The sequence below is a fragment of the Strigops habroptila genome, chromosome W (genome assembly GCF_004027225.2).
Source record: "Strigops habroptila isolate Jane chromosome W, bStrHab1.2.pri, whole genome shotgun sequence".
Lineage (NCBI taxonomy): Eukaryota > Metazoa > Chordata > Aves > Psittaciformes > Psittacidae > Strigops > Strigops habroptila.
The window spans coordinates 26,965,427-26,980,322 of NC_044301.2; the positions used below are offsets into that span (position 1 = coordinate 26,965,427).

The following is a 14,896-nucleotide window of genomic DNA, read 5'->3' on the forward strand; positions in this document are numbered from 1 at the left end:
AATTCCCCAAATCTACTGTAAATAGCCTGGTGGAGGAGCTGAGGGTGTGAGGGGATGTCTCCTTCATAGGTTGACCCTCTGAGGAGGTAAAAAAAGAGGTGTAGTTGTTAACAATTCCCATTACATGCCTCCCAAAGTATAGAGGTGATGACCACAATGAGAACGCATACAAGATCAGTTTTATGATCAATAATTCTCTGATAATGGCTTGCAATACAATAAAGTACAACGAAACAAGAACCTTAGCCCAGGCCCCCCAGCCGATAAACACTAAAACAGCAAAAACTGCCTGCAAGTAAGGTATGACATGCTGAAACTCTGAGACCAAGCACAACTCCGAGAGCAAATAAATCAACATTGTGATGAGTGACTATTAATCTGAAACAATGAAGGCTTATCACAAATACGTTTAGACACACTCTGGTCAGATCTGTCGTTATCTCAACCCTTCGTGCCCCACCTTGGGTGCCACAAAGGACTGTTGTGGTTTAAGCCCAGCCCCAGAACAATGTAGCCACTCGCTCGCTCCCCCTCCTTCTTCCCCCCCACTCCCAACGGGATGGGGAGGAGAATCAAAAGAATGTAAATCCCATGGGTTGAGATAAGAACAGTCCAATAACTGAAGTATAATACAATACTACTACTACAACTACTAACAATAATAATGATAAGGGAAATAACAAGGGGAGAGAATATAAAACTAAAAAGGGAAGTGAAAACAACCCCAATAAACACAAGTGATGCACAATACAATTGCTCACCACTCGCCGACCAATACCCATCACGACACGAGCAGCAATCTGCACCTTCTGGGTAACTCCCCCCAGTTTATATACTGGGCATGATGTGCTGTGGCATGGAATACCCCTTTGGCTAGTTTGGGTCAGGTATTCTGTCTCTGCTCTGTCCCAGCAGAGCATGAGACTGAAAAGTCCTCGATTGGGGTAAGCATTACTTAGCAACAACTAAACCACTGGTGTGTTATGAGCATTGTTCTCAGAGTAAAGCTGAAACACAGCACTGCACCAGCTACTAAGAAGGAGAAAAATAACTACTACAGCTGAATCTAGGACACTGGGAAAGGAGAAACCACAAAAACAGACCAGCAGCAAAACTGCCCCATGTGTCACTACCCCAACACTTTCACATCCTCCACTGAACCACTACAGCCAACCTCCCCCCAATGCACCATCGCCCTCTCCAAGCACGGCCACCCCATCACCACACTTCCCCGAGACCACCACAACCACCAGCCAAATTGAAAACCACAGTCGGAAACTCACTGAAATAAGAAAACAAGAAAGGGAAAGCCATGGCACCACATAAAGCCAGCCACCTGGCAGCCATGTCTGCCTAGCATCTTGTGTCTGCTTCCAATGCCTCCACAACCTTGCCTGCATTATGTGCAATTAGCCCAGCCACCCTGACCAATCTGTGTGGCCCCACCCATGCTGCCACCATCACTTTTAGACCACCACACCATCCCCACCTCCATCCTTCTACCTTCCCTGACGACAACATCCCCTGCAAGAACAGCCATGGACTTTGAGCCTCCACTGACCACTTGTCTATTTATATAACTTATTCTATTTAATTTGACATCGGTTTTTAAATATTTATTCACATATTTATTTGACAAAACAATAAAGACCTGTTGCAAAAAGCTTGCCACTGCCTCTTGTCTCAGAGTCACAGGAATAAGCCTTTGGGGTGGGGGGAAGTGACCTCCACTCAACACCTACTCTAAGCCTTGCTCCAAACAGGCCTGTGCAGATCCCATGCCCCACAGCCCTATCCACTCTTCTCTTTGGCACCTCCCCAAATATGAGCTTTCCTCAACTTCTTCAAAAACCTCTACCAGGGTTTATCCATTGTTTATCAGAATCATCTCTTCAGCCCGTATGTCCTCAACATTTTCCACCTTCCATCCCCGTTTAGACTGACTGATGTTCGGCTCTGGAGTCCTCAGTACAAGACATGGGCCTGTTGGAGTGGGTCCAGAGGAGGGCCACAAAAATGATCAGAGGGATGGAACACCTCTCCTATGAGGAAAGGATGAGAGAGTTGGAGAAGGAAAGGCTTCAGGGATACCTTATTACAGCCTTTCAAGACAAAGCAGTCCTATTAGGACCTGTAGCGATAGGATAAGGGGCAATGGTTTTAAACTAAAAGGTGGAAGGTGTCCCTGCCTGTGGCAGTGGGGTTGGAACTAGATGAGCTTTAAGGTCCCTTCCAATCCAAGCTATTCTGTGTGATTCTATGAAACACTGGAACAAGTTGCCCAGAGAGGTGGTAGATGCCCCATTCCTGGAAGTGTTCAAAGTCAAGTTGGATGGGGCTCTAAGCAACCTGATCTAGTTGAAGATGTCCCTGTTCATTGCTGGGAGGCTGGACTAGATGACATTTAAAGGTCCCTTACAACCCAAACCATTCTATGATTATATGAAGGAGAGGCACAGCAGAGATCGCTTTGACTAGGCTGAATTTGGCTCCTCTTGCCACTTCAGGCATTTTTGTATGACAACACTTTCAGTGTGCTGCTTGAAAATACCTTGCAGCATAAACTATTCTAGGGCACCACAGACAAAGTGCAGCCATGGACCTCCAACATCAGCCTACCTCCTCTAGTGATGGCACTCAGGTATGTCAAAACATAGTGCCCATGCCAGCACCCCAAGTACAGAACCCCTCAACACGGTGTTGCCTGACAAGATCATGGCTCTCAGCCCATTACCGCCCTGCCACCAACACCATCACACACATTTCCTCTGCTCCAAAACCTTTGATAAAACATGTGGCAGCAGCTCTCATATAAGCAGAACATGATCCTTGTTGGAAAGGACCTTAGGACCTTAAAACCTTAGCAAGTGCAACCTCCACCTCCTCAAGCTCTGTAACTAGATTATTATACCTCTGTAACTGGCTCAGCTCCACCTCTGGAGGCCTCTTGGACAACACTCCTCTAGAGGCACAGGGGCTCAGGCCATCCCAAACACAAGACCCTTCACTTACCGATAGCCTCATGGGGAGCATCTTCTTTGCTCTCCAGCCACCACAGGCAAAGAAGTAGAGAAAACACACGACCCCTGCTACAGGGGCACACACATGGGACCACAGCCAGGAGGAGGAGCAAAGCCCTTCCCTTTTTCCTGAAGGAAAAGCCTTTCTTCCCCATTCTCAGGAGCTTCAAACAAAGGAGCTGGGCCAGCTCTATCCAGGAACACATCAAACCATCACCTGCCTATACCCAGAGCCACCTCCTCAGAAGCCACCACTGCCACCACCCCAAGGCCCTTGCTCCAGGAGAGGGCTCCCCAGGCTCTTCCAAGCAATGCCATTTCACAATCCTTCCAAAGGTGAAAAGATCAGCTAATATGAAAACAAAGGTGACACACAAGTGAAAGGGAAACAGACCACAGTCAACACCAGGGCATTACAGACAGAAAAGAGACTTGGGCAGGAAGGGAAAGTTCAGCTGCAGAAAAGACTCAACCACTTCCCTGGGCAGTCTGTTCCAATGCTTGACAACCCTGTCAGTGAAGAAATTGTTCCCAATATCCAATCTAAACCTCCTCTGGTGCAGCTTGAGGCAGTTTCCTCTTGTCTTATCACGTGTTACTTGGGAGAAGAGACCAACCCCCACCTCACTACAACCTCCTTTCAGGTAGAGAATGATACGGTCCCTCCGACCTCTCATCCTATCCCTTGTTACTTGGAAAAAAGAGACCAACACCCACCTTGCTACAACCTCCTTTCAGGTAGTTGTAGAGAGCAATAAGGTCTCTCCTCAGCCTCCTTTTCTCCAGGTTAAACGACCCCAGTTCCCTCAGCTGCTCCTCCTAAGACCAGCCATAAGTGCTCTAAGAAATCCACACTCTTTACTAGCATTTTCAACATGCTTTGTTTGCTGGCTTATAAAGTTGCCTGGTTTTGAGATGGGTGTTCAGGATGTGCAACTGGACAGGGTTTTGCCTGGGACATCCCTGTACTCACCTTTGACTATCTGACTCTTGCTGTCTCCAGACTCCACATGGAAGACCTGGTACTGACTTGGACCTTTAACTATGGCATCCATCCAGTGATACTTCTTTTCCAGGTCACTACTCATTGCTTCATTTCTGCCTCTAGGGATACACTGCATCACTTAATCCTGTGACTTTTCTCAGTTACATACTAGCAAACTTTCTCTCCAAGATCCTTATCCTAGTTTTCTGAAAACAAAATTCTTTACTTTTCCACAATCTAGGCTGAGGCACTTTGTGAATCTAACTCGCAGCTTTTCTCACACACCATTTATGTTCTGTATCCAGGTAAGGAACAAAACATCATATACTCTCCCCCTCCTGCAGCTCACCTGCATTTATTGCCATGATGCATACACAAAGATCTCCACCTATGAGTGCCTCCAAAACCATTCAGATGCACCTACTGGCTGCCAATTTGTGTACTTGCTGTTCAACCTTACCTCTTGGTAAAAGAAAACATTCACACTCAGGGTTCAACAGGATTTGACAAGATGTCATACTGTTGCTACAACAATTAAAAACTTCCCCACTCAAAAGCACAAAGCATGCTTGCTTCTATTTACAGAATTTGCAGATGGACAAATGCACGATGCAACAGTTGCTCTGTATCAATTTATACCACCTACAGAAACTGTTTGTGGATATTTAAAACCCCACAATATACAACATACAGATAAGCTCTTAATCACTGCCAAATGCACTAATTTGTGTTGCACAAACAATCAATACTGAAGGTAACTTGTTTAAAATTAAATAAGCCAAGCCATTTACTTACCATTGGCAGCCTGGATTGAAGCATCTGGAGATCATCATAACTGTAAATCTGCTTAAAGACAAAAAAAAATAAAACATCATTATAACACTTTTCTCTGACACTGACCAATTTGGGGCTTTAAACAGAGTCTGTTTTAAAGGTGTACAGCTATATGTCACATTGTGCTATCACAGTGCACTGTAGCATTTTAAGGCTAGTAGAGGTAAGCTTAAAATGGCTTGTCACTGCTATTTCTTGGTGACAGCAGTCCTCTCAGAATATTACTGTCCCATCTTCAACACTGTTTCCACAGATGCATCATTCATCAACTTGTGAAAAATGTACAGGGCATTCAGATTTGGAAGTAAAAGCAACAGCCTTCTTTGCTTCAATCATTACTTCTGAGAATAGCAGGATTTAAGATTTAATGACTAGACCACAAAGCGACCTATGGTATCCCCTTGTACTCAGTGTGATACAGAAAAATTATTAGAATAAAGTTCTTGATTCAAAAAAACAGATAACCAAAATACATTGATCCTGGTCAGACACCAAGCAGCTATGTGCAATCTTTCAAAGTATGACAGAAAGGACACATGGAACATTTCAACCATTACTATAGTATATCTATTCCAGTAACACAAACCTCAATGAGTCTAATTTTACTCAAAGGATCTAAAAACCTGATACCACTGAAAACCATAGCAACATGCACATTTAGCTTCAACAGCAGCTAAATCAGGTCTGTACCAACAGTTCTGTAGTGTACTATCAACAGTAAACCCTGTGAATTAATTTCACATATTCTTCAGCATTTGGAACAAGAATTCCAGATGCAACATGCTGACAGAAATGCCTTGGCATAGACAGCAGCAGGTCTGGAGGGCCCACTTGCACCAGAGTTAAGCAATCAAGGACGGGAACAATTAAATTGCTTACTGGGTAGGCAGGCAGAAGTCCTCCAGGTCCCACAATATACTGGTTATGCAACAAGTGTGGTACACCTTGGGGCAGGTTTGGGGGAGCTTTGCCTGCAGAATCAAAATATAGACACTTTTAACAAGCCTCTAGAGAAGAAAGGGTTTCAGCATTGAGACAAGATAGCTCACAAACCCTGGCGGCTTCACTGTCATAGCTTGTAAAGAGCAGAACTAAGCAGAAGAATTTTGTGCTGGTTGATGAGAATGCTTAAAATAGCCTGAAGACTTTAACCATTCCTCAAAGGAAAGGAAAAAGCACAGGCTACTTAAGACTGAAAACAGCCCCATCAGAGAACAGTCTGATTTTGTCATTTACTTTGTCCAAGAGAATTACAAGAATTACAGGAAGTCTCCTTTCCTCAGTCTGCTCCTGCAGGCAAAATTCAGGCATTGTTGTAAATTCTCTCCTTTCGTTTTCTGCTCTGTCAACACATTCCCCTTCATCACTAGCAATAGACTGGAAAACATGAAATTTTGCCAGAATACTTTTTGTGGGTGACTTATTGCAGCTAGGAATAGCAAAGAGAAGAAGACTGAAACAGTTCCAGTTGCTTCAATGAAGCAGTGCCAGGAAGCAGAAGAGCTTAAAAAAAAAAAAATAAAAAATGCACTTTGGCCAGTCATCAGACACTTCATTTACAAGGTATTAGAATGAGAAATGAGAAATCCTTCTGTAAGTTTGATCTTAATATTTAAATCATTTAGTTCCCTCCATAGGATTTCCTTTTAGCAGTTCAGGTTGATTACAGAAGCTAAAGAGAATTTAGCATTACTTCCACTTCAGTGCAAGAGGCCTCCCCACCTTCTTTCTCTCTCTGTGGGCCCTTTTTCTGAAGTGCTATTTGCTTTGGAATGACACAGACACCAGACGCTTTTTTCCTTTCTGTACATGTGGCAGTAGGGATATGGCATATGATAATGAGGACACTGCAGTACATTTTGATACTGCCAAATGAATTCAAATCACAGAGAAGACTGAAATTAAAGATTATGTGAACTCACAGCCAAGAGCTGATCACCACCTGAAATAAAAACTGGGCAAATCTCCTAGCCCAAAACTTTCAAAGTTAGAACTGCTCTGGTGTCTAATTATAAAGCTCTTTGGGGATGGAATGTGCTCTATAAATGCCACATAACACCCTAACAAATATTTCAAATACACAAAACCAGGCGACTTTATAAGCCAGCAAATAAAGCATGCTGAAAATGCTAGTCAAGAGTGTGGATTTCTCAGCGTAGTTATGGCTGGTGAGATGCTCAACTGACAGCCCTGCTGACTGAAGTCCTCTGTCTATCCATGTAATCTGTTAATATTGCGAACCTGAAGACACTAAGGGAGCTGCCCGTGTGGAAGCAGCTGGTATAGACACACTGGAAACACTCAGGCCAAGGCTGTTTGTAGTGTTCATACTGCTTGCCATGCTGACAACTGAAGAGGTGGTGCTAGTGGCTGAGGTTGAAACAGTTGAAAAGGTTGTTGAGGGCTGGAGTGAAGTTGTGTTCTCAACACTAGTGTGCTAGAAAGGAGACAAAAAGAATGAGGATCACAGAGCAAATAAACCACAGTGGAAGATGCTGGGGGAAAAAACACAACCAACCAAAAAATATCCACAAAACCACCCCAAAACAGCAATCTTTTAAGTAACAGCAGCACATGCAAAAGAAAAAGATATGCATTCTCTATGTACCAAGCAAGCAATGAAGTTGCATGCTTGTGTTTTTTAAGTATTCAAAGAAAATTATTACACAAGAGTTAAATTCAAATGGCTACATCATCACAAAACTATACCACAGTAACTCAAATGTCACTCCATGGCATTATTTCTTGCCCTTTGCTTATATACTCTTTTCAGCCAGTACCTGTTATGTTAAATAAACTCCTATATTCTTCCAAAAGACAGTATTTTTCTTCAAAATACAGGACACTGCTATCATGATTTCCTCAGTGCACTTGTAGAATTTAAAAGATTAAAACAGCAGTGCCCCACAACAGAGTCAATGTGGTAAACTGAAATGCAGACCAGATGTATTACAGGAACACATGATGAAAGATGTTCTTGGTTTGAATCCAGCACCATACAGTGCCTTAGCTGTAACCTGATCACACTTGCAAAACAGGTCATCAACACAAAGAAGCCAAAACAACTCTGACAACAGAAAAGAAAGACGCTTGGATAAGTGTAAATTTTTAAGTTACATATTCAGTAGGGATGGAGCAATATAAACCAAAATACAAGCATAAAGAAAAGCAGTAACCTATCTGCACACCCCAACTGCAATTGTACAGAGGTACCCCATCACAGAACAAGGCAGTGTCTCTCTTGTTTGTGCAACCTCATCTAGAACACTGTGTTCAATACCATTTGACTTCTTATTTCAAATGCATTAAATATACAGGCAACAACAATGCCACATGGTAAACTCTAAAAACCATCTGTCATGACATGCATCATTCCATCACCTGCATTTCGCCAGCTAACCTCTCCAGTGGAGACGTTTCAGACAGTTTTAAATGTTGGGGTTTGGTTTTTGTTCTGCTTTGGGGTGGGGTTTTTTTTTGTTTGTTTTTAATGCATTTGTTACAAGAAATTCTTTGTTCCATCCTCCCTTGCTGGCATGAAAATTTCCTCTACAGTTGTGCGACTGGCAAGTCTCTGTAATAGCTATTCTTGATCTAGTACAAATCACAAGTGCTAAAGACTTTTTTACCACTAGAGGGCTGGCAGTCCTTCTTCAGATAAGGTTCTTGTTTGGGTTCTTGCTGTACTGGGACACAATGAACTTTAAGAGAGGGTCTTAATCATCAGATAAACTGACAATATGCCAAAAATCTGTTGAAATCCAAATAGGACTTACCACATGTGATGTGCTTGAAGACAACACTGAAGCAGGGGAGAGGCTGCTCTGATGACTGGAAAGGGAGCTAGAAAGAAATTGCAAAGAAAATTAATTTTTCCTAGAACATTTTTAAATATGTATATATACACATATATACACAAACACACAGTAGGTAGTAGGATATTAGTTAAAGAATAAAAATTGTAGGTATGTGTATACACATACACAGCAGGATATTAAAGGAAAAAATGTCTGTAGTGATGTGTGTATATACACGTATGTGTGTGTATATATATACACACACACCACTACAGACAACTTTTTCCTTTAATTAATATCCTACTACTGTTTAATGAAAGAAACTGAAATACAGAGACAATTATTAACTAACAAGAAACGTCTAAAACACCATTCATTTGTATTTATCAATTTACTATCTTTTTAGAAAAAACAATAGCTGGTTCGGGAATTATGTAGCAACGACTCAAAGACATGTAAAGTCCAAAACCAGAAGAAGGTTCGCACAACACATGGCTTGTTTCACATTCTTTCCCTAAGCAACTGCTGCTGCCTGCCACAGGGCACAAGTATTAATTAGGTGAGGCAATGCTTTGGTTTGACTCATGGTATTTCTCACATAACCTGCATAACATTAGTTCAACCAATTAGAACTGCAAGGTATTTGCCCCACAACTCTGCCAAAAGCCTGAACACTCTCAAAAGGCAGGGCTCAAAAAAACACCCAAACCCCAAAACAAAACAAACAAAAAACAACCACCACCACCCCCCCAAAAAAAAACCCAACCAAACAAAAAAACCCAAAAAAAACCCCACACCACAAAACAACCCCAAGCAAACCATAAAACCAGTAAATGAAGAGCATCTGTGAAAGCCCAAAAATTAGATGTACTACTACAGAATCTGGTGATTTAATCAAGGCTGGTTCATACCACTACACCCCACCAAAAGCCATTTCCTTTTTGAAAAGATGACTCAGAACTATCAGTTCAGTTTTATACATGTACTGTAAAATATGAAAATAAAGAATCCCCTGATGAAAAACATCCGCAGATAACTTTGTTTTAGGAAGCAACTCTGCTTTAGCACCACCTTTTTTCCCTAGCTGATCAGGCCTGTGAACTTCTGGCAGTAACAGCAGCATATAGTTTGGTGCTCAAAAAGCCTCTCCTCATGTGAAATCAGAAACGAGAGATCCTAACCATAACAAATATTTTAGTGTTCCCTATGGAAATAGCCACAAGAAAATACAGCAGTTTTCATAACAAAGCTGCAGGCTAAATTATATGCCCTAATTTAAGGGCAAACACTTCTGCCAGCTCTTCGAGGTGTGGGACCAGAATAAAACTTGGCAGTTTCATAGATTAATTTTACTTTGACTCTTTAAAACTGTTCCCCGTCTGCAGGAATTACAATGACACCACTTCAGGCAGCAAAGAAATAAGTGGTTCAGTCCAACATGTGGTTTTAAACCACTCCCTCACACACTCTCCCCAGCTCTTCTAATAAACCTTAATTAACCATCTGACCTATGGTAGGGACACAGGCAAGAGCCTCCAGAACAACCAAGTCAGACATGCTTGGAATTCAGGCATCATCTTTTCACAGTGCTTGATATCTGTCCAACAGCATCAATCCTCCAACTAAATGTACACAGCTTTTCAACAAACAAACATGGGGAGAAGTTGTTTCTAATGAGAACGGAATAATTCTTATTTGACACATTTACCATTTTATTCAACAGAAAACACTAGTGTATTAAAAGAGAATCAACCGTGTCCTAGCTGTGAAACAGAAAAAACCCTGTGATAGCCCATCAAATTAGTTTCTTATATTAACAAGTAAAGTACAAAGGTGAGTATTAAAATATAATTCAACCAGTATAGCCTCAGATGTCACCTGCCTGAGGATGAAGTTCAAGTAACAGGCACTGAAAAATCAGACATAGTGCAAATGAGCTAAGCTGTCCTAAATAAACTTCCAGGAACACCAATCTGATATTTCAAAGTGTCTTAAGGAAATGGCTTAGGAAAAAAAAAAACCACCAAACAAACAAAATAAAACCCACCAAAAAAAAAAAAACCAAAACCAAACAACCCACCACACAAAAAAACCCAAACACCAAAAAAAAACCCCACCCCCAAACCCAAACAACCAAAACACCACGCACTGTCCCTGTGGAATTATTTAATTTTTAATTCTAAGAAATACAAATATAAATGAAGCTACAATATTTCAAAATCAGCCAGGAAGTAAACCATTAAGGAATGATTTCAAACATATGACACTAAACAAACAGCAGGCACTGTGGACAAAGTAAGAAAAACAAACTGGGGGAATCAATTTAGCTGGCATGATTGAAGCAAGAGCCCCTTGAAACACAAAGTTGCTTATATACCACAAAAACTTGAGGGCAGCAGCTGCTCTACCATTAAAAGGCAGCCCAGAGCTCATGCTTTGCAACCAGAAACATCCTGGTCTCTCCTAGATCTCTCTCTAGTTAATGTTAATGTCAGAAAAGTCTGACAGCCCCCATACACAATCACCCTTACACTTGCTCTTTCCCCAAAATGGAAACCCTTTCAGTTTATCACAACTCCTCCTGTACCTGCTTAACTGGGAAAGTGAGCTGCTGGCCAAATCACTGGACTGATGCAAGCTGGGCAACATTGCCACATGCTGCGATGCTAAAGGCAGAAGCGAGGCAGTGGTGGATACCACACTAGGCAGAGAACCAGCAGGAGATAGCGAAGGAGAAGGCTCTGGAACTGATGAAGTAGCTGCAACAAGTTAAAAAGAGGCATTCAAAGACAAATTCCAGCATACCTGACATCCCAGCCTGGATCCAGGAACACAACAGTATTCTCCCCCCGGTTTACAAAAACCTGACCATTAAGAACCAGTAACAGTATCAAGCAGTCCAGCTATTAATGAAAATTCAAACAGCAACAGAACTATCTTTTTTTTTCCCCTTTAAGCTCTTCACCTACAATAGATTTATAATTTTCACTGCTACACACGTACAATCTTATGCACTTTACCTCCCACTATCTAGATTACTAACTTTCACTTGCAAGTCAATCTTCATTTTAAAATTCCTTGCATTTGGTTCCACAAACAAGTCATTTGTGCTTTTCAAGGCACTGTACAAATATGCTTTTACCTACAGCTCTGCTTCTTCATTCCAGCCTACACAGCACCTTTGATGTTTGAGACTTGGATAACGGGAGTGTGAGGGCACATACAATTTACCAGTTTGGAGAACAAGTCAAATGTGTAATGCAGTAGAATAAAAGAAGCTACAACTGAGCACAGCATTAAGCACTTTTAACAGCTAAAGAGTTGTCAAATATTGTCTTACTTTATTTGACCTAGATAACAAAAAACATTTAGCATTAATATTACTTTTTAGGCTATACAGAGTAGAACTTGTTTACTACAAATGTGCCTTTCCAAAGGATCACTATACTGTAATAAGACACTGAACAACTCTACTGCCCAGCTGTTTCTACACTTATCTCTTGTCCTACGATGATAATACACAGAATTAGAGGCACTTGCCCATCAATAAAATTCAGAAAGAGAGCTGAGCCCTGCCTTTTGCCAGGCCATGCTTCCATACCACACCAGAGACCACTAGCCAGTGGATCATCACTAACTTGCAATGCATATGAAGACAGTCTTAGAATGGTCACGCTTGGAGGTTATGCATCACAGTTTGTTCACGCTATTGGTTTGGTTTCCTCACTAAATGACCCAAGTCAGGTTGCTGGATGGGGTGCTATGCAAACAGAAATCAAGAGATCTTGGCCTTGGCAATAAGTGATGGTAATTGACAACAGAGAAGGAAATTAAAGTGACAAACAGAAACACAGTTATGAAGAAGGCAACTATATCACCTGATACCTCCTGGCAAGTTACATATACAAATAAGTAAATAACAATTACAACTCTCAATATATTTAGAGCAGGGTTCCATTCTTGAAGTAAAAATGGGTCTTCATCAAAACCCCTTACAAGATGCCTGAACACGATGTGCAAGACAAAGACAACCAGGAAACAAGTAGGATGGTCAGAAGTATAACACACCAGCCATGCTTTGAACTAAGGGTTTAGGAAGCATGAGATCTGGATATTAAAGGACAGCAGCAAAGATGAGAGATGAACAACTATTATCAGCACATACAGAAGGGAAAAGGTCAGTACTTTCAAATGCTGAGAATTTCAAAATAGTTTGGATGCATGAAATAGATACATGGAAGAAGACTGATTCCAGTTTATGTGCTTGAGATGCGGGGGGAGGGGAAGTTTTCTCAAAAGAGAACTGGCATAGAAAAAGGGACTAATAAAGCCATTATAGAATAATTACAAAAATATTAGGAATTATCATAGAATGGTTTGGGTTGGAAGGGACCTTAAAGATCATCTAGTTCCAACCCCCCCCACCACAGGCAAAGACACCTTCCACTAGACCAGGTTGCTCCAAGCCCCATCCAACCTGGCCTTGAACACACTTAATTCTCAGATCTTTGTTTTCCATAAGCAAAAAGACAAGTCCTGTAGTGAATTTCATAAATTGTTTATTAGTTCTGTATGTAAGAGTAAGAAAGTTTTCCACTTGAAAAGCTGTTTTTATATATAACAATCTTTTAAGTGGTAACTTTTGGGGTATATACACTCTTTCTGCTCACTGAAATTTAACTTGGCACAAACAAAACACTGTTTACAGGTCTGAATACTCAAAACTTCAGGCCCTACCTGAAGAGATGTTTAAGAGGATGATAGACCTAAAATTTAAAATTGAAGTGCTGGAATTCCAAAAGATGTTAATTCACACTGCTGCTCTTGAAAACTTCCACAGAGCAGCACATAAAGGTCAGAAGAGTGAATGCTATAATTATTTTAACTCCAGGAAGAGAGCTGTAGGGGTGCTACAAGTGAAATACTTCATTAGAAACAGGCCAAGATGAAGGTAACAGTAATGTCTGTATCAGAGCCAGTAGTGTTTTATTGTTACTCCACTGCAAGGCAGCAGGCTCCTTGGCAGAGGGCATGTTAGTCACAGGCTTGTAAAAGGACATAAGTAGCACTGTACCCAGGGAGAGGTGCATTCAAAGAATGTGACTGTTTCATTACAGCTAAATGCTACTCGCAGCTTCCCAACGGAGAATTGGAAGAACTGCTAAGTTTGATATTAATTTTTAATTTTATATTTTGTTTTAATTTTTGGCAGATACATTCAAAAGAAAAATCAGCTGCAAAGCAGCTTCTCTAATTCTGAGACTGCTTAGGTTTGTAGATTTAATAGGGCTGCTTTCATACTTCAGTTTTAGTCAAGAAGCAAGCAGTATATGTTATGCAAGTACAAAATAAACCCAAATGGGTCAGCCAAAAATTAGCCAGTGAGAACAATATAAAAATGACCAGATGTCACCGATACAGTTGTGCACAAAGCAAGTAGTAAGAAAGATCAGAAAGTCCTGTGCACAACCAAGCTTTGTAAACTTACTGTCAAGAGTTGCCTGTGTTCCAACACCACTGTGCCCGTTCTGTAAACAAAGGAGAAATGAATAAATCATCTTAAAGGTATATTAAATTTTCAGACTGACACATTGAACATTCTTCATGCAAAATTCTATATTCATTCTAAATTGAAAGACAAAAAAGGCAGAAATATAACTTTTTACTGCCTTTAACAAAACCACATAATAAAGCCTCAAGTGCAAGGTGTTACACCCATCAGCAGGAGACCTTCTCATGTACTGCATATAACAAACTTCAGGTTCACATCAATATGAAAAAAAGAATTGCATTAACATATAGGAAATGGTTGTGCTTTTGATCTAATGCAACTCACAATTTTAACTATCCAAGTTACACAGAGACACCATTTTTTTTCCACTGAAAGACTTAAGAAGCACCAGTTGGCTTTTGGATAACACTGGAGTACAGAAGTGGATACTCTACACTTGATCCTCACCACTACACTTGATCCTCACGAGCTAGTGCAGAAGACAAGTGTGACTGAGCCATTACATAACAAAGGCCAGAAGTAAATAAACTTACAAATTCTGACAAGTTCCTTAAACATTTAATAAATTAAGTTCTCTTAAAACAAACTTACATTCCACATACAAAGAGAGTAGGTGCTTTTGAATATCTCCCAAGAGAGATCCTCTCTGTCCTAGATTAGATCTCTCCCATACTTTTTAAAATAACACATGAAACTAATTCCCACTGCTGTTTAAATCCAAGAAAAAGAATACAGCTGATGGGGCCAC

The 14,896-nt window shown here is 41.0% G+C and overlaps 1 protein-coding gene across 1 annotated transcript in view; it reads right to left on the reverse strand.

Annotated features, from left to right (window-relative positions):
* Positions 1 to 14,896, reverse strand: part of LOC115619119 (ubiquitin-associated protein 2-like) — a 127,469-nt gene that overhangs the window by 25,227 nt on the left and 87,346 nt on the right. Inside the window, exons 16-22 of the mRNA XM_030511161.1 lie at positions 14,882 to 14,883; positions 14,125 to 14,164; positions 11,224 to 11,395; positions 8,616 to 8,682; positions 7,081 to 7,276; positions 5,719 to 5,810; positions 4,801 to 4,848 (exon numbers count right to left, since the gene is read on the reverse strand). Of these exons, the coding sequence (XP_030367021.1) occupies positions 4,801 to 4,848; positions 5,719 to 5,810; positions 7,081 to 7,276; positions 8,616 to 8,682; positions 11,224 to 11,395; positions 14,125 to 14,164; positions 14,882 to 14,883 (617 nt within the window). The remainder of the gene's footprint in view (positions 1 to 4,800; positions 4,849 to 5,718; positions 5,811 to 7,080; positions 7,277 to 8,615; positions 8,683 to 11,223; positions 11,396 to 14,124; positions 14,165 to 14,881; positions 14,884 to 14,896) is intronic.